At 33.6% G+C, this 23,058-nt stretch overlaps 1 protein-coding gene across 1 annotated transcript in view; it reads left to right on the plus strand.

Annotated features, from left to right (window-relative positions):
- Nucleotides 1-21,991, plus strand: part of Ptr (patched domain-containing protein) — a 183,889-nt gene extending 161,898 nt beyond the window's left edge. The window contains exons 7-12 of the mRNA XM_085957600.1: nucleotides 14,717-14,917; nucleotides 16,181-16,318; nucleotides 17,110-17,423; nucleotides 17,548-17,760; nucleotides 18,185-18,394; nucleotides 19,185-21,991. Of these exons, the coding sequence (XP_085813726.1) occupies nucleotides 14,717-14,917; nucleotides 16,181-16,318; nucleotides 17,110-17,423; nucleotides 17,548-17,760; nucleotides 18,185-18,394; nucleotides 19,185-20,273 (2,165 nt within the window). The 3' untranslated portion in view covers nucleotides 20,274-21,991. The remainder of the gene's footprint in view (nucleotides 1-14,716; nucleotides 14,918-16,180; nucleotides 16,319-17,109; nucleotides 17,424-17,547; nucleotides 17,761-18,184; nucleotides 18,395-19,184) is intronic.
- The last annotated feature ends 1,067 nt before the right edge of the window (nucleotides 21,992-23,058 follow it).

Consider the following 23,058-nt stretch of genomic DNA (forward strand, 5'->3'; position numbering starts at 1 on the left):
TTATTAGATCATAACGTAACCTAACCTAACGTAACAAATAATCCAGTATATCGGCTATTTTCAAAATTTGTTTACCGCTGGTTTCCTGTAAGTAAACCAACAATAACCGTGTTTTATTTAGAAATGAATTTTATCTCAGTACTATACCACCCAAAGAGGTTGGGCAGACTTTAATATACGACCACATATTTCCGATACACCATTTCACGGTTGTGTGATACGGCGAACTGCATACTTACAAATTTCCGGACACGGTTCTTCATCGCTAGAATCAATACGCTGATTGTTTAAGATTGCGGCCCACATGCGCCACGTAGGTCAAAATGGAGTTTTTATGGTATTTTCAGAGCATACGCCTGGACATTCCTTAAACGTTGTAGATAATCTATTTATATAATTTTGAAGCCTTATTATCCTTTATATTTATTTTAAACATTTGATGACTGCATAAAGTATTTTTATTACATAACATAGTATTCTTTTAAACCTCTCGATCCAATGTTTCAGAATATAGTCATATTTCAGTACATCCATGTGCAGTGGTGTTAAGATTTTTTACATTTATTAATTTTTAAACGCATTTATAAAACCATTTGTAAAATTGTTGTTAACATTATATAGTGAAATATTTACGATAAAAAAATATATTTATAATCTCTGTGATCCCAAATTTTACAAGAATTAGGCATTTTATTATTCAAAAAATGGGCACGATTAACACATTTGAAGATAATTCTAAAGATACCGATTATAAGCTATGTCTTTGACCATTCAAATGTGATAAAACATTCTACGAATAATGATTGTTGCATAATAATTATTGACCTGAGATTATTCTTGTGGTATTATTTTTTTGAAATACGCCATTTCTATTGGCATTTCATTCCAGCAAATATGTACAACAGTCACCAGTACCTCGACTTAGCTAACAAAAATCTTTATTATATTTTGGCCTGCTTCTTCTCCTGCCCTATTTTATTACTCAAAATTACTGTCTTTGGCGGTTTATGACCTATACAACGCAGTTCACCAATCTTAATAAGTTAAACTATCCTGGAATGTTCGTCCAAACTGTACATATAACACATCATTGTAGTTTTACTTATAATTGTGACCATCCCTGATTGGCGTAGGGTATTTTTTCTATTCGGAAATATTAGTATGGTCGTTTATTTCCCATAGATAATATCCTGGTTCCGAAACGTATAAGATTACAGATTTGATCGCTGGAGTGATATAGCTTGGACATTTTAAGTGAGTCATGATTTCTAAAAGCGATATCTTATAAATTAGATTTTTGGGCGTAGTTATAATATATAGATTATAGATTTAAGCAATCGCCAATGAAAGTTTATAGTTGAATAAGGAAACAATCTAAAGCTCTCTATATTATCTATAATTTATCCAAGACAGAGTTATTCGAATTTATGATAATATCTTTAACTTTCTAAAGAAAAAATCTTTCTACATCAAAATGGCATCATACGATTTAATGATACTTAAATTGTTGACTTGTTACAATGCCTAACTAGGCTATCTCTATTTATATTATTTAAGTAAGTTTTTTAAAAGATTGACTAAGTTTTTACATTATACCACCAGTCACATAACAAATTTGATGCGCCACTGGTAATAAAATAAATATTAGTCAGGTATTTCAATTTTTCCGCGCATTGGTTATTTCGTGTCTGTTGAATTGATTCTTGAGTAACTTCCTCGGTTAAAAGGAAAAACGTAAATAATTGACCGGCGCATGCGCGCAAAATAAAGTACATAATATATTAATTCAACTCTCGTAATATTTAAGGCTTGTTTTAAGAAACCTTTCGGAATTTTACTTCCGCTGGTTACTTTTTAATGGGTCAAGGATAAAACTAAAAGTTTCGATCACTGCAAAGAATCATTAATTAATTAATAAATTTAAACACTAATTTATTTAAAGTGATTTCAATATTACTGTAAACCCGTTAAGCTTTCACGCAAACTGCCTGTTAAAATTATTAATGCACATTAATAATTTTATAGCTACTTACATTATTAAATCTCATGGTCATTTGAATTTCTTAAAAAAACAATGCAATAAAAACATTTGTAATTTTTCCACCACTATTTTCCAGACCCAAACTTATAAAACAATGCGGGAAGTTAATCAAAATAGTTTGTCCTAATGTTGTTTATAAACATTCGCTCATCCATTGCTTAGGGAAATAGATAAAGGGGAGGAAAGGTAGACCATTCCAAACGAGTATGTTAACCATGGCCCCCACATCCTGAAACGGGCCCCCAGGCCATAATCTTTGGTGGGCCCCCGAACCTATCGCTCAGAAATTGTGACACTCAACAGTAGTGTTTTCCAAATAGTGTTCGATGGAAAATTAAAGGAATTCGGTGTATTTTTTATCATCTACTTGTATTATGGAGTTGTCGACACACACACACACACATCAATACATAACAATCAAAAATTGCATTGCATAACCTCATATTTTAATAACATTAATAACCTTGAAGAAATAAAGGCAACTTTTTCTTACAATTACAGCAAATTTGTGATGTCGTTGAACTTATTTATCTTGTCGAACCGCCACACCGGGCCCCCAGCCCCCCCCCCATTGTGGGGCCATGATGTTAACCATGGGCGAATTAGCCTTTTAAGACACCACGAGAATTGTCAAAGTCAAATAAGTCCCAAATGTTAAAAAAAAAAACAAATTAAATATGTATGCTTATTACAAATCGTAAGCAAACGGATCACAGATCCAAATTATGTTACGATGCTGTTAAATCAGATCATACGTCATGATTATTTCTGGCGCTGTATCGTTGTGTTTTTATCATATTTTTATCGCCATTCCAGCCGTTTAATATTCGGCATTAGGATTAATTGATTTTCATATTTGACACATTGTCTTATTTAAATATTTTTTACCGTTATCTACATGTATGTTTAATGTAATTTTGAATTTATTGACTAGCAAATAAACCAGAGTCTGTATCAAGTCACCAGTCCGCGTCTGTCTGCAGATACAAATAAACAATATAAAAAGAACTTTTTATATACGACGTTTTTAAGTTTTCTGTTGAATCATATAAACTTGACAATTCTATGTATTAATAAAAACTTTTTATTGTACTTAATAGAAATACTGACTAAATATTATAGAATACAGAAATGTCATTTTGACATTTCATATTGATTTCCATAGTAACGTACGTATATATTAATAATTTAGTTGCTAGGACCCACTTAGTAACCAATAATAGTGAGTAGTAAATATTACTTTTAACGAATTTTTTTCCGAAGCATACAAAACAGAATTAACTGGAAATGAATTCAATTCTGCTTAAAGATGGCCATAAGTATTAAAAGAATGCATTGTCGTCGTGTTCTGATATGTTCTAAAAGTTTCAAATGTCTAGGTAGTCGGGAAATTAATTAAAAAAATTGTTCTGCACAAGAAAAAATCTGTACCGGACAAACAAGAATACGAGCTAATACAAACGTGGTAAAATACTAAAAGGAGAGTGATTTTATTAGTACCGTTGGGATTTGAATCAGAGTCCAACTAGACCAGAGGAGGGCAAACTGCGGCCCGCGGGCCGCATGTGGCCCGCCGGGTATTTTTTTGCGGCCCGCCATCATTAATTGTACTTCTGATTTTCTTTTTTTAAAAAATATTGACAATAGATTAAAATTTGAAGAAATTGTTGTTTCGTAAATGTATTATCTCAGTACGTCTTCCTTGCGTCTCGTCTCACACTATGTAACCACTATTTTCTACGTTGAACATCGATTTCAATAGATATTGATAGTGTACCGACAGAGCTACAACTTGAGATTATTGATCTGCAGTGTGATACTGATTTAAGAGAATTGCATCGTCGTGAAGAAATCTCCAAATTTTACAATGTTCGTTATTTTTGGATCAATTTATATATGTGAACAAACATTTTCGATCATGAACCTCAATAAAAATTCTTTACGATCAAATATCTCTGATGGCCATTTACAAGCAGTTTTGAGAATATCAACTACAAAATTAACACCTGAATTTAAAAAAATGTACAACAGTTTCATTCTTCTCACTAATTTTTTTGAAATGTTTATTTTTCGTAATAATAAATAGTGTATATCTAAAAATGGTATTTTACTTGCGGCCCGCCGCTCATTTTGAATTCTTGAATTTGGCCCTCCATCCAAAAAGTTTGCCCCCCCTGAACTAGACCATGGGGGTCACTTAAAGTACCACCTGCATAAATAATTACAGCATTGTTAATGTTTTCTATTTGACAGCCTATACGACAAACTCACTTGCTAAACTAAAGCACTTTGTACCTACCACCTAGCTGTATATTAAAATCGTGTTATGGGTGTTCTTCGTCTATATATGGATGGACATTGACTTCAAGTTAGTGGTGGCTTAAGACACTTAGATGCCCCGAACGATAACTGATTTAGGGCACAATAGCAATAATTGCTAATAAGTGTGCATTAGAAGAGTTCCGAAGGCTATATTTTTCAACATGTTAAAATATGAACATGGACTGATTTACGTTTGAAGGGGGCTTGGGTCAATACATATTAGGGACTCCATTTTACAAAATTTTAAATATACATAATATTCGCCTTTTCCGTATGATATTGCACACATTTAAACTACGAATGGTTTTTCTGATGCATGCAAAATTGATAATTTTTCGTGCCATAATGTGCGAATATAATATCACGTTTACACATGCATAGATTTACTGTGCACAGTAAGAACATGTGCACACTTTTTCAGTCATACTTATTTATTTTCGTTGAATTAAGAACACATAATATTACAGATGTTATTGGTTAGTTTTTTTTAATTCGTTAAACCCACTCCAAACCAAACCATACTCGAAATAATCTTCTATCTATAAAATATCTAAAATTATCCATAATTTAATCAATAATTTTAGATATTCTATAGATACACAAATATTTTTTTACTATTATCTACTATGATTTGGATTAGGCAGGGTTTAATTGAATTTAAAAAACTAACAAACTACACATTGTAGGCTTAGTCAGAGCTCGAAATGGACCGGAGCGCACCGGAGCGTAGTTCCGGTTCATTAAATTCTTAGATTAAATTCATTAGATTATCTTCACTTCGTCTCGTGAAAAATTATTTTGACCGTCTGAGCTAGTTTGGCCATATTATAGCACAAAATCGAACACATTTATTTTTACAAAATATACTTACATAAAATTATATAAATATGTTCATTTTTTCGGACGATTATCGAGCGCTCCGGTTCGTAAAATTTTCCATTTCGTGCGCTGGTCTTAGTTCAATGAAAACAAATATGTTCGACTGAAAAAGTTTAATGTGCACTATTTATGTCGGATCTTAACAGCCTACTCCTACTCTTCGCCACTAATATAAGTATGATAATCGAGAGTGCTAAGACAAAAGGCAAGAAGAGGGAAAAAGAGCATATAAAAGGTTCATTATATTTATTTCTTCTCGTGGTTCAGTTTCAAACTATCGATAAACCATCTCTGTCCAACTGACTTCTTTTAGAGTTCAATATTCTTTGAATAAAGTCACCTCGCGTCAAAATTGATTTGCTTTGTTCTATTACATTAAGGGGGGACATGCTCGTCGAAGGTCAAAATTGAGTTTTTATTGTATTTTCAAACCATGACTCTGGACACTCCTTAAACGTTGTAGATAATCTATTTATATAATTTTGAAGCCTTATTATCCTTTATAGTTATTTTGAACATTTGATGACTGCATAAAGTATTTTTGTTACATAAAATAGTATTCTTTTAAACCTCTCGCTCTAATGTTTTAGAAAATAGTCATATTTCGGTACATAACTGTGCAGCGGTGTTAAAATTTTTTACATTTATTAATTTTTAAACGCATTTATAAAACCATTAGTATAATTTATTACGAGATAATTTTTGTAAAATATTCACGATAAAAAATTATATTGATAATCTCTGTGATCCCAAATTTGACAAGAATTAGGCATTTTATTATTCAAAAAATCGGCAAGATTAACACATTTGAAGATAATTTTAAAGATACTTATTATAAGCTATGTCTTTGACCATTCAAGTGTGATAAACATCTTATGAATAATGATTGCTTTATAATAATTATTGACCTAAGAATAAGGTAGTGTTTTTTTGAAATACGCCATTTCTTTTGTCATTCCCTAGTGGTTAAGCTACAACATACGGCCGTAGCCATAAATTGACAAACTATAATTGAAGTAGGGAGTAAAATGATATTGACGCGCGTGTTTGAACATGTACCGTTTAAAAAAAAATTAAAAAAAAAATCAGTTAGGTACATGTTCAAACACGCGCGTTTACATAATTTTACTCTTAACTTTAATTATAGTTTGTCAATTTATGGCTACGGCCGTATGTTGTAGCTTAACCACTGGGGAATGACAAAAGAAATGGCGTATTTCAAAAAAACACTACCTTATTCTTAGGTCAATAATTATTAGAAAGCAATCATTATTCATAAGATGTTTATCACACTTGAATGATCAAAAACATAGCTTATAATAAATATCTTTAAAATCATCTTCAAATGTGTTAATCTTGCCCATTTTTTGAATAATAAAATGCCTAATTCTTGTCAATTTTGGGATCACAGAGATTATCAATATAATTTTTTATCGTGAATATTTTACAAAAATTATCTCGTAATAAATTATACTAATGGTTTCATAAATGCGTTTAAAAATTAATAAATGTAAAAAATCTTAACACCGCTGCACAGATATGTACCGAAATATGACTATATTCTAAAACATTAGAGCGAGAGGTTTAAAAGAATACTATTTTATGTAACAAAAATACTTTATGCAGTCATCAAATGTTCAAAATAACTATAAAGGATAATAAGACTTCAAAATTATATAAATAGATTATCTACAACGCTTAAAGAGTGTCCAGAATCATGGTTTGAAAATACAATAAAAACTCAATTTTGACCTTCGACGAGCATGTCCCCCCTTAACGATATCTGACAGCCGCCGCGACCGCCATGTCTGGCGTTGGTTGCTGTGGCAAAAGTTGGCAACAGTGGCGTAACAACACTTGGACCGCGTTATGCATTATTGTAAATCAATCTAAACATAAAAAAAATAATGCAGTCAAAAATACAGATCCATTACTTCCACAATAGCGTCGCTAGAATTAATAAAATACATTACATACTCAGTACAATTTGGGCCTATTATAATTAAAGAATTTTACATACTAATACAAGACATAAATCAATGGTGGTCATTCAAAGATCCTAAACTGATGCGTGTATTTTAGAACAGTGTTGCACAAACCGCGGTGCAAAGTAACAAGTACCTACTTCATCACTAAATTTTTCATTGAATACTACAAAATTCTAATTTTCTATATACTAAGTTCTCTCGTGTAAATACATATGTACGTAATGCAGAGTGGAGAGTGATATTGGAATAGTTGATATGTAACTATTAAATTTAAAATAATAAAATTTATATCTCGTCTAGTATAAATTATATCATTATTTTCCAAAACCTTTATCACTGCAGCCCGTGAAAAATTATGGATAAATTGGCCCTTCTTTCAAATAGGTTGTGCACCACTGTTTTACAATTATATAAAGTAGTTAGACTAACTAATTGTTATCGTGTATACTTATATGAGATGTAATTCGCATGACTCATAGTCAGGTTAGTATCTCAAGGGATAGAGCAGTCACCTGCATGGCTCCCACATCCTGAAGCGGGCGCACAGGCTAGGATCTTTGTCGGGCCTCGTACATATCGCTATGGTTAAAGGCAGTGTGATACTCTGCAGCAGTGGTTTTCAAACTTTTTCGTATTACGGCGTGTCCTTGTGGAATGTCCGGTGCTCTAAAATGCCAGCCAGTGGGATGCCAAGCATATTATTCACAACGTGGTTTCTCAAATATTAGTACCAAACTATGTAAAAAAATCCAACTAGTGCCATATTTAGGTAAAGTGTCTTCAAGCAGAATCAAAATGCCGCGCTTTTATGTTTAGTTTAAAATTTATTTGAAATTAATTGCTTATTTTTGTTATTATTTCGCTGTCTCAAAATGTTCCATGTATTTTTATATAGACATTTACAAAAATATACATTCTACCAGCACAATAATCGAACAATTTTTCCATCTCCATTGAATCTACATACTGTTAAAAGTTAAAGTGTGTCGCCCCTAAACAACACATAATCTACCTACCAATGTAGTACGTCACTGTAGCTACTTTCATTTCTCTCATACCTTAATCTATGTGAACGTCAATATATTATATTATCATTTTCTTTACAATATTTTTGAAACTAGTTGCTAAGTTAAGACATGTGCTGTTCAAGGATAATTTTTATACCATGAGTTGGATGTAGCAAATTAGTGCAATAATTAAATTTATCATTTTAGCTATGCATCAGCACATTTCTGGTGTCTGGAATTATTCAAATTTTGAAATAGCTCCCGGGAATTGAAATCCACTAGTATGGGGGCAGCATCCACTCTATTACTTTAACAGGTTAATTAATTCTATATTTTATTAGTAGAAACAACTGATGTTGTCGATTTCTCGGGCACCTCATGGACTCACAGGTCAACATTACTCAGAAACGCTGAATTATCATAATTTTTTGCCAAATACTTTGCAATACTGTGTATAGTACAGTGGCGAAGGGTGGAGGTAGGCTGTTCCGATCAGACATAACTAGTGCACATTAAACTTTTTCAGTCATTCGTATTTGTTTTTATTGAACTAAGACTACAATGTACAGATGGTGTTGGTTGTTTTTAAAAATCAATTAAACTTTGCTTAAACCAAACCATAATAGTTTTGGTATGTTATGGGCGATTCGACAAAATAGTGCACACTTTTTCATTCATAATTATTTGTTTTGCTGAGTACGAATACATATTACACATGTTGTTGACTAGTTGTTTTAAATTCATTAAGCCCGGCCTAAGACAAACCATAGTAGATACAAAATATTATTTTATCAGCTATAAAATATCCAAAACTATGTATGGTTTAATAATAGCATAATTTTAGATATTTTATAGATAGACGACTATTTTTTTACTATTATCTATTATGGCTTGGTTTTCGCAGTGTTTAATTGAATTAAAAAAAACTAACCAACATTATTTGTATATTGTAGACTTAGTTCAATGAAAACAAATACCTACGACTGACAAAGTTTATTGTGGTGTATTTATGTCGGATCTTAACAGCCTACCTCCACCTTTAGCCACTGCTAGTATTGGGGTTTGGTTTACATCCGGGATTTGAATGTATGCAGGTGGGTCAACAGTAGTTTACGGCAGTAAAAACCCTCCAATTTGTGCGTGTGCGGTGACGCCACTGTCACTACCATGGAACACAGAGATGGGTACCCAATTCTTGGTTGGTACTCATGCGGCTATGCGAGCTCGCTTCCATTTAGGGGGAGATGTGACACGCAATAAGCACTGTCTTCCTGACTACAATACATAATGAGATGTCGCGTAAAAGTTGTGCCGACATAACTAATATGGGTACTCACAGAGGCTCTGACGCCCATGGTTCAACTACAGCGTTTCTCAAGCTTCGTTCTACAGCCAATATACTTAAACATAAAATAATTACAAGATAAAAAGAACTTTTTATATACAACGTTTTTAAATTTTCTGTTGAATCATATAAACTTGACTTGACTAGCTTAAACGATCAAAAAAATTGTACTTGACATGTCACATTGATTTCCATAGTAACGCACGTATATATTAATAATTTAGTTGCTAGGACCCCAGACCCCTAGCAACCAATAATGGTGTCGAAATAACTTTTCATACAAAACAGAATTAACTGAAAATGAATTCAATTCTACTTAAAGATGGCTAAAAGTATTAAAAAAATGCATTGGCATCGTGTTCTGATATATTCTAAAAGTTTCAAATGTCTAGCTAGTCTGGAAGTTAGTTAAAAATCGATTGCAAGATTTGTACCGGATAAACAACCACCGGACAAATAAGAATACGACCTAATAAAAACGTTGTAATATAGCACGAAAGTAACTTTCCGTGAGTATCATAATAATATTATAATAAATGTTGAAAATGTATTTAATATCCCAAATGCGGTAAACGCAAACTTTATTATTTAAACAATATTTACCAATGCAATTCAATGGGGGCAATGAGTATTCAATGAAGGTATAACAAATCAAAATAAAAATATGTGTAGGTATTGGAATTAAAAATAAAACATTGCTAAGTGATTACGGTTTTTAAATTCGTGGGGAACCGATAATGATGCTGATGTTATTTGCAATAACCTACTTTTGTAAACGAGGATTTGATACCCTTATGGATACCTGAAATAACATCAAAATTGCTCTAGAGAAAACCTTGATGATAACTAAGGATTGCAATGCCGGTAATTCTAAACATGTATTCAATTATTTATCGATACCGGTTTCAAAAACCCAAAATATCGGTATTTTTGGTATCAAGAAAGCAAACACGTACTTATTATGTCTTTCAAAAATGAATTTAAATCGAAATGGACCGGAGCGCCGTTCCTGTTCGTGAAATCGGTAAGACTATCGCTCCGTCTCGTGGACAAAATAATTTGAATGTCTGAACTAGATAATCCATATAAATAGAAAATCAAACACACTTATTTTTATGAAATACATATAAAATTTGATAAATATGTAAACATCTTCAGAAAAATGTCGAGCGCTCCGGTTCGTAAACTTTTCCATTTCGAGCACTGTTATATAATTGCGTTTTGGCATGAGAAAATAACATTAAATAATTAAAATTAAATTAAAATAAGTACTTTAGGTTGCCATAAAATAATAGTGTTTTAAATAGATTTTAGTAGTTACGTTTATTGATAGGAACTTCTTTTTAATATCTATAATATATTTTGATGAATACTGGTATTGATATATTTTCATTCGGTATTGTAATCCAAAATAGCAATGGTGTTTTTATCAAAAACCCGAAGTGGAGATCATTTTAATGAAATGCTTCAGTTCTGTCTCATTATTTTTATTAATTATGTGTATGCAGGTCTCGAAATGGATTGGAGCGCACCGGAGCGTCGTTCTGGGTTGTAAAATCGGCAATATTGTCGTCCTGTCTCGTGGAAAAGCTAGAAAATGGCTAAAAACACAAATAAAATTAGAAAACTATGTTAATATTTTCAGAAAATTAATTCCTCAAATCTCCGGTTCGTAAACTTTTCTATTTCGAGTGCTGTGTGTATGTGTGTGTGCCAATACAACCCGCAACAATACTACTACGTCATGTATTCCGATTAAGACACTTTTTACATGACTATGCAAGCTGCATGGAGTCCAAAAATACCTACTACCTACTATTAGGCTACACCGGTGTCAATCGTCATGTTAGTTAATCCATCATCACGGTATAACGATTCTTGTTATACTGTCATGCAATATTTATTAGATTAAATCAAATCATCTTGGCACGTCATAACTTAGACATGGTGTACCGAAAGATGAATTACTTAGCTGTCCATAGTTTGGCCCACGCGACCGTCCAATCAAGAATGCAATCGTTATCCTTATCCACACACTTTTATACAAAACATCGTCATAAATACCACTTTGTTTAATTTTCAACGATATTATTTCAGTATTATTAGTGATTGTAAAATTATTTATTTATTTATCATTTGATATGTAAGAATATATTATACTTATTCAATTTATATTCGAATTGTAACAAAAACAAAAATAACTGTATGCCAATTAAAATATAATAGCTCGCGGTGTAGTTCGTTTTTTTACCAGTATCGTTATATATTATATTATCGTTATTATATTATAACAAATCCCAACTGTCGCGTGGAAATTTAGAAGCTTCCGAGCTTTTTTGATTCATGCATGCAATCTTGCAATTTGCATGATAACACATGTTTATACGTGCATTTTATTGTTATGGCCGCGATAATACGTACTGTCAGCTGTAAATCCATGCACGTGTAAACGGGGTATTATGTTATTGGCAATCTATTATATTGCGTTATTTTTTCGAATACTATTTCACAATGACTTTAATTTTTTCGATGTATGTGATATTACCGAAAATTTGACTCTTATTTGTCATATTTTTATATTTTCTTTATACCTGAGTACCTACCAGACAGAATTCTTACTGCGTTGACAAAGTTTAATAGATAGGTACATCATATATATTATTATATTTCATCTTTCAAACAATGTTTATGTTGACTAGAAATTTAGTAGTTTTAATTCATTTTACTCTTAACATAATGTTTTTTTTTTATTTCGGATTGAGAATTACCATGCCTAAGGCTTTATATAAAAATAAAAAACTCTTTTTTCGTTGGAACTTAAAAATATGCACGATTAAATCATTATTTACGTGTGCATATTTAAATTCTCACCAACTATTTAATAATAATATTAAGTAAATATTTTTTTTTAAGTATGTATAAGTACTTAACGTCTATTTATTTTCGAATTGCGTGACGTCCAGTTGTCCCGGCGCCAAATTGTCCTAGACCCGTACCTACCGCCAATCAAATTGCTATACAAAATCGTCTGGGTCGAGTTATGAAAAGGAAAAATGTTGGCGACAGTCGCGACTTATTTAATTTATTTGAACAATGCAAGCGGTCAACTTTTTATTTTATCTAATTTAAACATTGTTGCCACCGACACACGTACAAACAAAATATATTATAGCTACATAGTTAGGACTCGACCCTTGAATTTGAATGTTATGTTGTGTTCTACATACAAAGAATAATTGTTATGAAGTCATCTTTAATAAAATGGGAGGGGGAAATATTACATTTTTTGGTCTCTTTTTTTAATTATTAGTAACCACGTCCTTGCTTTTTCGTACAAGGTGGTTGTTAGTAATTTTGAACAATCACAAACACCCAGGCTTTGAGAAAATCACATAAATATATTGTGTCCTCATATATTGTGTCCGGATCGAACCCAGAGCTCCCGGATGGAAGCCAAGCGCCACGCACTCCACCACGAGAGCCGCATATTCTTGTATATTAATTAGTAGTAGTGATTATACATAATAAAAATTATAATTCATTACAATTAGAAACCTTCAAAGAGTAGATCTACTGTCAAGTTAATAAGTAATTATATTATTTTGAATTATTAAAATTTGAATGGAACTTATTCCATAATTTGAGGATGAACTAATGTGCTTATTTCATTTTTGGATCCTAAAATTTCTTACAATGTATGATTAGGCGTGTTCAGCTCACGGCCCGTGGGCCGCATGTTTCTTTAGACAGCAAGCTAGTAATCCTGCCCTAAAAGTCAGCAGCGAAATATATGTAGCCTTCGCCCTTCATTTAAATTTAAGAGGACAGCCTTTTACTTGAGAATGGTGTTATGTTTTTAGATTTTTTTATTCTGAAAACCTCAGTTTTATTCTTTTTTTTTAGAAAGTGAGAGAAATGATTTTAGGGAAGTAAAGAAGATAAAAGAAAATGGCATTTTTCTGGATGGATTTTCTAATTTTCGGTGGAAAAGCTGATACATTGAGGACCGTTTTTTTTAAAGATCAAAAATCCTCTCGAACCTGCTTATTTTGCTTGAAAACTGGGTAGACGAATTTTCTGTCTGGCAAGAAAAATAAATCTATTCACTCACTGTGGCCCATCTAAATTAAAAGGTTGGACACCTATGATTTAAAATAAACAATAAAAAAGTCTATTAACACTAATTGTACTTACGTACACTAATTCGAAAGCTTGTTCCTTGTACCCAGACACTAATGATTAAACTTTATTAAATATGGTTGCGCTTTTTAGTGGACTGTAATAGGACGGGATGATTTGGATGCTGGGGGAGGGGGTTATACCAAAGATTCCAGGCACTGACCTTTAATGATGATGAGGCTGGCTCCCTGGTCTGGTTTTCACTCACTAGTACTACCACTCTCCCGGTTACAATGTGCTCGAGTCATTTTATAGTTTGTTCAATAGATGGTCGGGTAACGAGTTTGATTGTTTATGAATTACGGTACGTTATGCGGCATTGGACGAACCGATAATTCGTTATGGAATTATTTCTGTGATAACGCTAAGTGCTTGGCCAGAGTGAACGCGCGGACAGTGGGGCGACAGTGGCGCGTAAAATTCAAACGTGTAACCGTGTAAAATACCCGAAAAAGACACTGTCGACGAACATTTCACACACAGTTTATACGTTTGAGTTGCGCACGCTGCTGCTACCCTACCGCCAACTCGACCACTGTGTTCTAGCACTAAGATCAAACAAGTGCACATCTTGACGTGTTTATAGTCTGGAGGTAACTGCATTGTCATTTTATTTATTAATATGTCTGGTACTGTAGTGCCAAATAGTAGAAATTTACGTGGGTACTAGAAAATTTTCGAAATTACGATTTTTACCTATTAGAAAAAAAAATATATGTAAATAATTTGCAAATAAATGAATGTCATATAAAAATGCAAAAGATCATTATGTTTGCATTCTTGCCTCGATTTGCCACCCCGCAAAAAGCGCAACCCTTATCCTGTGCTTTACTTGCCTACCTCCATTGGACTTCACTGGCTATATTACTGTTCTCTACATAGTCATTAGGCAAGTTTAGTGAATTTTAACACCACTAGGGTTGTTTTTGTTTATAAAAGTTTCTCATATTTACAGGTATTGGAATCGATGACACATTCGTCATGTTGGCTGCCTGGAGGAGAACCTCTGTTAAACTTTCTGTCCCCGAGAGGATGGCGCAGACATTATCTGAAGCAGCAGTCTCCATTACCATCACGTCCGTAACTGACATGGTCTCCTTTTGGATCGGTATCATCAGTCCGTTTCCGTCAGTCAGGATATTCTGCACATATTCGAGTAAGTGTTTATCAAAAAAACATATTAGATGCTTTTCCACGACACGATCTAAAATTATTAGTGTTGCTGAATACCCACCTACAGCGCTCGAAATGGAAAAAAATACGAACTGGAGTGCTCGATAATAATTTTTGGAAAATACTCAAATGTTTTTGATGTTTTTTTATAAACCTACTAAATTAAATATACTTCTGATATGCATATCTACAGAAAGTTAAAGTAGGTATCGTCTCTCAGATGCTGATGAAAATAAAATCTAATTTCAATGAAACAAAAAAAAATGTAGCAAAATAACACAAAAACCTCATTATTGCTCGTAAACGACATGATAATTACCAATTTTTTTTTTCACAAACAGGAACCATTTATTTATTTTTTTAAGAGACGGAGCACTTGTCTCAAGAATTTCTCGAACCGGGACCGTGCTCTGGTGAGCTCCGGTTCAGTAGGAGCGCTGCCTACCTACCAATATTATTGAACATCTATTCATTATCATGTTTATTATTATTATAAAGGTTGTTTTTGTAAGTCCAATAGAACTTGAAATTGTAAAAAATAACACAAAAAATTTACTTTTAATCTCTATTTTTTTATTGGAAAGATCAATACAATATGACATTAACATTTGAAAATGATTTTGGGCATATGGCCACCGCAGCTGTTCTTCACAAAGCGCTTTCTCCTTCTTAACGTCCAATTTTGGGTCACTTTTCTAGTACTGCTGATCATATATCATGAATAACACGGACAATATTAGCTTCTAATGCGTCAATTGTTGCTGGTTTATCAGCATCAACCAATCACTGCATGTATCTCCACAGGAAATAATACAGAGATGTCAAATCACACAATCTTAAAAGCCATTTCTTGAAATCAACTTATCGCCGGCGCCATCCTGTTGAAACCACATCTTGTCTGGATCAATGTCGTTCATATTTAAACAAAAATCATCGATCATTGTCCGGTGACGATCTCCATTGACTGTAACGCGAGCTCCAGCCTCATTTTTAAAGAAATAAGGTCCGATGATGCCACCAGCGTGTAAACCGAACCAAGCGGTGAATTTTTGTGAATGTATGGATCAAAGTAAATTTAGATAATTTGGTAGCGTTGTTCAAGTTTGACTCTATTCATGATGATTTGTCGTGCAGTATCACAGCTTGGTTTGACAGTTAACTCTTGCGTAAGTTTTATTGAAGGAAAAAAAAAACACCCGTTAATAGAGTAGGTATATTATATTAAAACTTTTTTTCTTTTTTACAGGTATTGCAGTTGCCTTCACATTCCTGTGGCATTTGACATTCTTCGCATCTTGTATGGCAATATCTGGATATTGTGAGCAAAAGAATTTGCATTCAATTGTTTGCGTCAAAGTTCTGCCAGTATCCAGAGCTATCAAAGGTATAAAATCAAAACATTTTGATATTACCTACCAAAATATAGTAGATAGGGTATGTTAATAGATTACATGTTTCAAATATGCTCAAATAACTATGAGGTGTGGTGACTATGCGCAACACCATACCAGCTGTGTGGGTGTGAGTATATGGATGTTTTTGATAGAGATTGTGTGTGCTTTTTCTGATGTAAATCTGTTTGCCTTTGTTAATCCAGTGATGACAAGTAATTCATCACCAAATCACTTTCAAAACCATACAGTGCTATTTTTTCTTTATTTTGAATATGAATATTTTTTGAATGCAGTGTGACTGGAGTACTTCTGATATTGTGCAACTATTAAATTTAAAATAATAAAATATAATATTATGTCTTGTCTAGTAATATATGAATATTTTTTAACACTTTTACCCACATGAACAGATTAGAAAATGGATAAATTGGCCCTTCTGTCAAATAGGTTGTGCACCGTTGGTAGAAAATTTTACATATGAATGAAATTATTACTTTTTATTTTATTAGAAACATTAGAAAAATGCAAAAGTTCTCTTCGCTACTCTTTTTTTTTATTTATTTATTTATTTACTTATTTTTGCCTGCCTTCTCTCTTACTGTCAACTTACAAGATATCAGTCACTTCGTTGGTGCATGATAATTTTACATTGAGCAAATAACCTAACTTACAGATATCCTAAAAATTGTGCTCCTGATTCTTTTAAACAGTAAGCAGGATTTTTTTAACAAATCTTCTATTTAGTTGTCAAGATTATAAATTCATTAATTTTGCATTACAGAAGAACGATCTTGGCTATATCGCACAATGTGCACGGGCGGTATTGACCCGGCAGATCCAGACAATCCTATCGACAACAAGGAGCATGTGATAATGGCTTTCTTCCGCGATGTCGTAGCATCAATTCTTAACAAAGGTTGGGTGAAGTTCTTCGTAGTGATTACCTTTGCGCTGTACCTGGCTGGCGCCGGATACGGAGTGACCAACATTAAGGAAGGATTAGAAAGAAGGAAACTGTCGAAGGCTGATTCTTATTCGGTTGTCTTTTTCGATCAAGAGGATTACTACTTTAGAGAATTCCCATATAGAATACAGGTGAGATATTATGAATTTAACTTTCTTCAAACACCCTTGTTCACTTAGAGTTTAAAAAATCTGTGTCGTTTTGAGATAGATGCCTAATATTGAATTTGACACAATATCAAAATAATTGTTTCAGGTTATAATCAGTGGCGCATACAATTATTCGGATCCAGAAGTTCAGGACCAAGTAGAAGAATTGACACAAAGCTTGGAAAACTCATCGTACATCTCATCTCCACTTTACACTGAGTCTTGGCTCCGTTCTTTTGTAAACTATGTTGAGAGAAACAACGACTATCTCAATTACACCATAGACAATGAACAGTCGTTTATAGAATCATTAAAAGAAGTAAGTTTTTAAAATCCCTGTTTCATTGTATTTCATAATAAATTATTTTCTCAATGTAATTTGTTACTACGTTTTGACATAAATATGATAAGATACTTATTACCTAAGGGTGAAATCATAATATTCCAAGAGATTAACACACATAAGAGAGCATGATGCAGAACCATCTGGATTAACTTGGCAATAAACACCATCCAGAGTTGTTCATGTTGAAAAATACTTTGGGCTATAAACCTATTATAATCAGAACCACATATATGGTTGGATCGTTATAACGATGGATTTATGCTTTGTTTTTAAACCATTATCCATATTTGATTTTGATGGAATTAACACTGACTTTGTCCAAGCACAAAATTGCTTTAAATAAATACTAAGTCGTATAGAATGTACTATATCTTAATTAATATGTACTATTTTTTAGATTTGGTTATACCCCGCAAATCCATTCTCATTAGATGTGAAGTTCAACGAAGATGAGACTCAAATAATAGCGTCAAGATTTCTCATACAAGCAGTGAACGTGAGCGATACCAACAGTGAAAAGGACATGGTGAAGATTTTAAGAAAAATCTGTGATGACTCGCCTCTAAATGCCAGTGTCTTCCATCCATATTTTGTATTCTTTGATCAGGTTAGATTTGTTTAATTTACATACTTTGGACTGTAAAAACTTATCAGAATTGGATTGAATCGCTGATGGAAATGTCTTTCTTTATTGCATGGATAATTTTTCCTATTACTGAGTGATTTCGAGTGGATTTCGAAACGTCTTTTGAACTACTAAGCTACCTACTGATCCTTTTGCTACCTATTCTTGTGGAATAATAATTGATAATAGTGTTCACACCTACGATGGCCGCGCGGCTTAAGCGTCGTGGGCCCAGGTTCGAATCCTGGGTCTGGCAAGTACACAGTACTTGTAGAGTATGCACCTAATAGGTTGAGCAAGTGGCTGACATCCATTTCTTGTAAAAAACAAAATCTGTTAATACAAACCTCCACTCTGTGGAGACTCATATGATCCTATTAGGATCGGACATGGTCTGGAAATTTCGGGGCCATAAGAATGAAAAAGATATTGCCATAATTTAGCATTTTCGTACAACATTCGTATACATTTTCAAGAACCAATTATGTACAAAAATCGAGGACCGCCTGCCTGCCTACAAAAGTGGATATTATTTTTCCCATACTTCCTCCATTAAATATGTTATGTTCAAATCCCACTCTGACCAAATTTTTTTCTATGATTTTTCAAATGCATATTATATTCGAATAGAGGATTTTCAAAATGGTATATTCAATAGGAAGGGTATCATAATTTCTTGAATAAAAAATAATTTAATCAATGTCTATGAAATTATTATGGTACTTACCTGAAAATGAGCTGAAACAATTTATTTATGATTTGTCTTTTTCAGTTTGAGCTCGTCCGTCCGGTGTCATTGCAAAATATGGTAATCGGAGCAATCATCATGATGATAATATCATTCATTTTCATTCCGAACTTCCTCTGCTCTCTGTGGGTGGCCTTCAGCATTATTTCTATTGAGGCGGGCGTTGTCGGATACATGGCGCTGTGGGATGTCAACCTGGACTCCATCTCCATGATCAACCTCATCATGTGCATCGGATTTTCGGTGGATTTCACCGCACACATCTGCTATGCGTACATGGCATCCAAGGCGAAGACTCCCGACGGCAAAGTGAGGGAGTGCCTCTACTCTCTAGGGCTACCTATTATCCAGGGAGCCTCAAGCACCATCCTCGGCGTGGTGGCACTGATTCTTGCTGACAGCTACATCTTCCTAGTGTTCTTCAAAATGGTGTTCTTGGTGATCTTCTTCGGAGCCATGCACGGCCTGTTCCTTCTTCCGGTGCTGCTGTCTCTATTCGGGCCAGGATCTTGCACATCCCGCGAAGAAGACGAGGACACAAAAATGTCCAAAGTGGAAAAGGCTTTCCCTCATCCTTACTGCATTCCGCATCCCCAACTCGTGATGAACGACGCCATGTACAACGGAAAAGGCTTCAAGGGCACCGCCTTTAAAGGTTACGGTGATGAAAAAGATTTGGGCATCGGAACGTCCGGAGAGGACTCGAGCGAAAGCAGCTCGAGCCAGTCTCAGCGGAGGAGAGCGGCTGAAGACGAGAGCACCCGCAGACGCTATGAAGAAGGATGGAGGCGCTCGCACCACCACATCCCGGCCCAGAGCCAGTTCACTCCCCAGCTGCTGGACCTGTACGGGTACGACGCGGAGCGCGCCTGGCACCGCCAGCGCCAGGAGGGTAACCGCCGAGCGCCCCATGACGATGCCAAGAGGAACCCCTACGACGAGAGGGGAAGGAAGCACGACGATAGGTCCAGGGCGGGGCGCAAGTCTGCACCCGAAGAGCGGCCCGTCCGCTCCCACTCCACCCACGCCCTGCAGACTCCGCGCACCCCACAACGCTCCGCTTCCCACCACAACCTTCAGCACAAATACGTCGCTGAAATGAGGTTCCCTTGAGACTGACCGACTAATTCTCCACAGCTTCCTGTCGCCCTCCCTGTGGAAGATATTCTTCATCTATATGTTACATTGTTAACTGTTTAAGAAGTTTATAAAAGGACTCGAGGGAGAATTTGGGTATGATTACCCGTTTACAAGTCGCTATGTTATCATATCGCGCAATGTAAATGTTGGACATTTTTAAATATATTATGTAATTTCAGTGCCTTATTTTATAGTCTCCGCGTTACGCTGCTCACTCATTTTATCATTACAATATTTAAATAGGTATAATGTAAATAATCAACGTATCGACCATATTATGATTCCATTATTTTGACCTAGGATGTAAGCGGAGGCCAGATTTAGGGGGTTACTGTAATCTTAAATTAGAAAATTACCGGCAATACGAGTGTTACTATAATTATTATTGTCGCGGTTGAAGCTATGTAGGTTATAAAAATAAAATTCTTCCATTTTCATCTAAAACTCATAAAAATTTTCATTGTAAATACTCCATTTTTAGAACATGATTACTATTTTATTATTATTTAGTAGTGTATTTTTATTGATTAAGTGTCCATATATGGTTGATAGTTTTAAAGTATTTAAATTATCAAAAAACTTGTAATTTTATTTGTAATGGCAATTTCCACATTAGAACACATTCTTTTCAAAAACATGTTCACCCCATATACAAATAAATTCAAGGTTAGAATAATCATACAAAACAAATCATTGCAACATTAAGGGCATTAAAGCTATACTTCAGCTGAGGCATGGTCTAAAAAGATCGTGACTACGCGACGCACATATTGTGCAAACGAAGCGTGCCGAACAAAACATAATTTGTCATAAAAATTCAACATGCGTCCATTTAATATGTTTATTATTATATTAGTAATAATAACATGTTTTCTTTTTCGAGTACATGCGTAATGTTTTTTAGTCATCTTTACACGATTTAAGAATATATTCCTCCGACGCAATCACAAAACAAATTGACGTGCTCTCATCTTGACTACCGCTCTCCGATTGGCAACGAGTGCGAAATTTCATCCCACCTATTGTTGAAAATTATTTGCTGTTTCACTGATGTATGCTCTTAATTAGTTGTTTCAACAGCCACAAATGAACACATCATTATCTCGTTTCTAAAAAAAAAATACATGTTAATAATCATCATCAGTTATCACAAATGTATGTAATTTAGGTGTCTCTTCAAATGACATTGCCACATTTTATAAATCAGCCAAGTCTTTGCTAACAGAATTCTACTCAGCCATAATCCAACATCATACCTATATTTTTGGATTCAACGTTCAAACTCTATAACTAAAAATTCCACTCACAAGTTAAAGCTATGTTGAAATATGATTACTTGAAACAAACATTAATGAATGTTTTTTTAGTAGCTTTTTGAACATAAATTATTTTTTCTATACTAATAAACAAGACGCTATAATCTAAATAAAACACAATGTTTTCTAATTCTACCTGTACAAAACTATTTTGCCATACAAAGTGTATCATAGTAAATTTACATACTGTCCAACAAGATCTTCTTGGCTACGTGTTAAAACTGCGAACGAACAAGCTCCTCCCATTTTTGATTATAGCGCCTTCCGGTTAGCGACGAGTTATCCATGTGTTAAAACTGTGAACTAAACATGCTCCTCCTACAGCGACTTCCGGCTTGTGCCTAAATTTTCTTGTTGGACAATAGAGGACATTCCAAAACAACAACAAAAAAAAACAGAAAATTATTTTATTTTATTTTACTAAAACCTTTGTATCCATTGTCTTTTCAATTTTCCATTATTTATATTAGCTAATATTTTATTAAAATAAGTAATAGTGATAAATATACTTATGATATTTTCTGTATAAATAATAATGGACAATGAAATATATTATTTTGATTGTGTAAAACTGTATTTGTGATAAGAAATAACAATGTTGAATATTTTTAGATTGCTAGTTTTTATTAGGAGAATAAATGAATTCATACAATTCAAATAATGTATGAAGACATCTGCCCGCTCATTAGTATAATGTATGAGTGATTCAGTATGAAAATATTATTTGTGTGAATTGTATCGCCAACGCGAAAACGAAATATATGGCAATGATAATTATTGATTCAAGCAATACCTACCAATTAATTGTTGACATAGGTATTGTAGTCTATGATAGCATATACGAGATATTGATTTGTTCTGCGTATTACATAAAATTTAATAAATTCTATGCATATTATGTAATGTAAAATAATCTAATTTAAAATTTGACCAGAAATTATATAAATATATTTGAAATTGATTCTTTGAAAAGTATGTGAATTCTAACATAGTTATTATACAGAATATAGCAGTGGCGAAGGTTGGAAGTAGGTTTTTATGATCCTATCTAATATCTAAAATTATGCAATTAAATCATACATAACTTTCGATATTTTATAGATAGAATACTATTTGTATCTATTATAGTTTGGATTAGGCGTGGCTTAATGAATTTAAAAAAAAGAACCAACAATATGTGTAATACGTATTCTTAATCCAACGAAAACAAATGAGTAGCTATGAATGAAAAAGTGTGCAGAATTTTGCCATATCACCCAAAATATACCAAAACTACAAGATCTTAACAGCCTACCTCCACCCTTCGCTACTGGAATATAGTATACCTAAATACTTTTTGATTTATACACTGGCAATAATTCTAGCTTATTTAGACTATAATGCTAGCCTTCAAAATGACACAAGTCTGACAAATGTCAGTGGTGCTCACCATTGTGAAGAGG

Source organism: Rhyacophila brunnea, unplaced genomic scaffold (assembly GCF_057557595.1).
Source record: "Rhyacophila brunnea isolate RB1 unplaced genomic scaffold, BYU_Rbru_1.0 scaffold_7, whole genome shotgun sequence".
Lineage (NCBI taxonomy): Eukaryota > Metazoa > Arthropoda > Insecta > Trichoptera > Rhyacophilidae > Rhyacophila > Rhyacophila brunnea.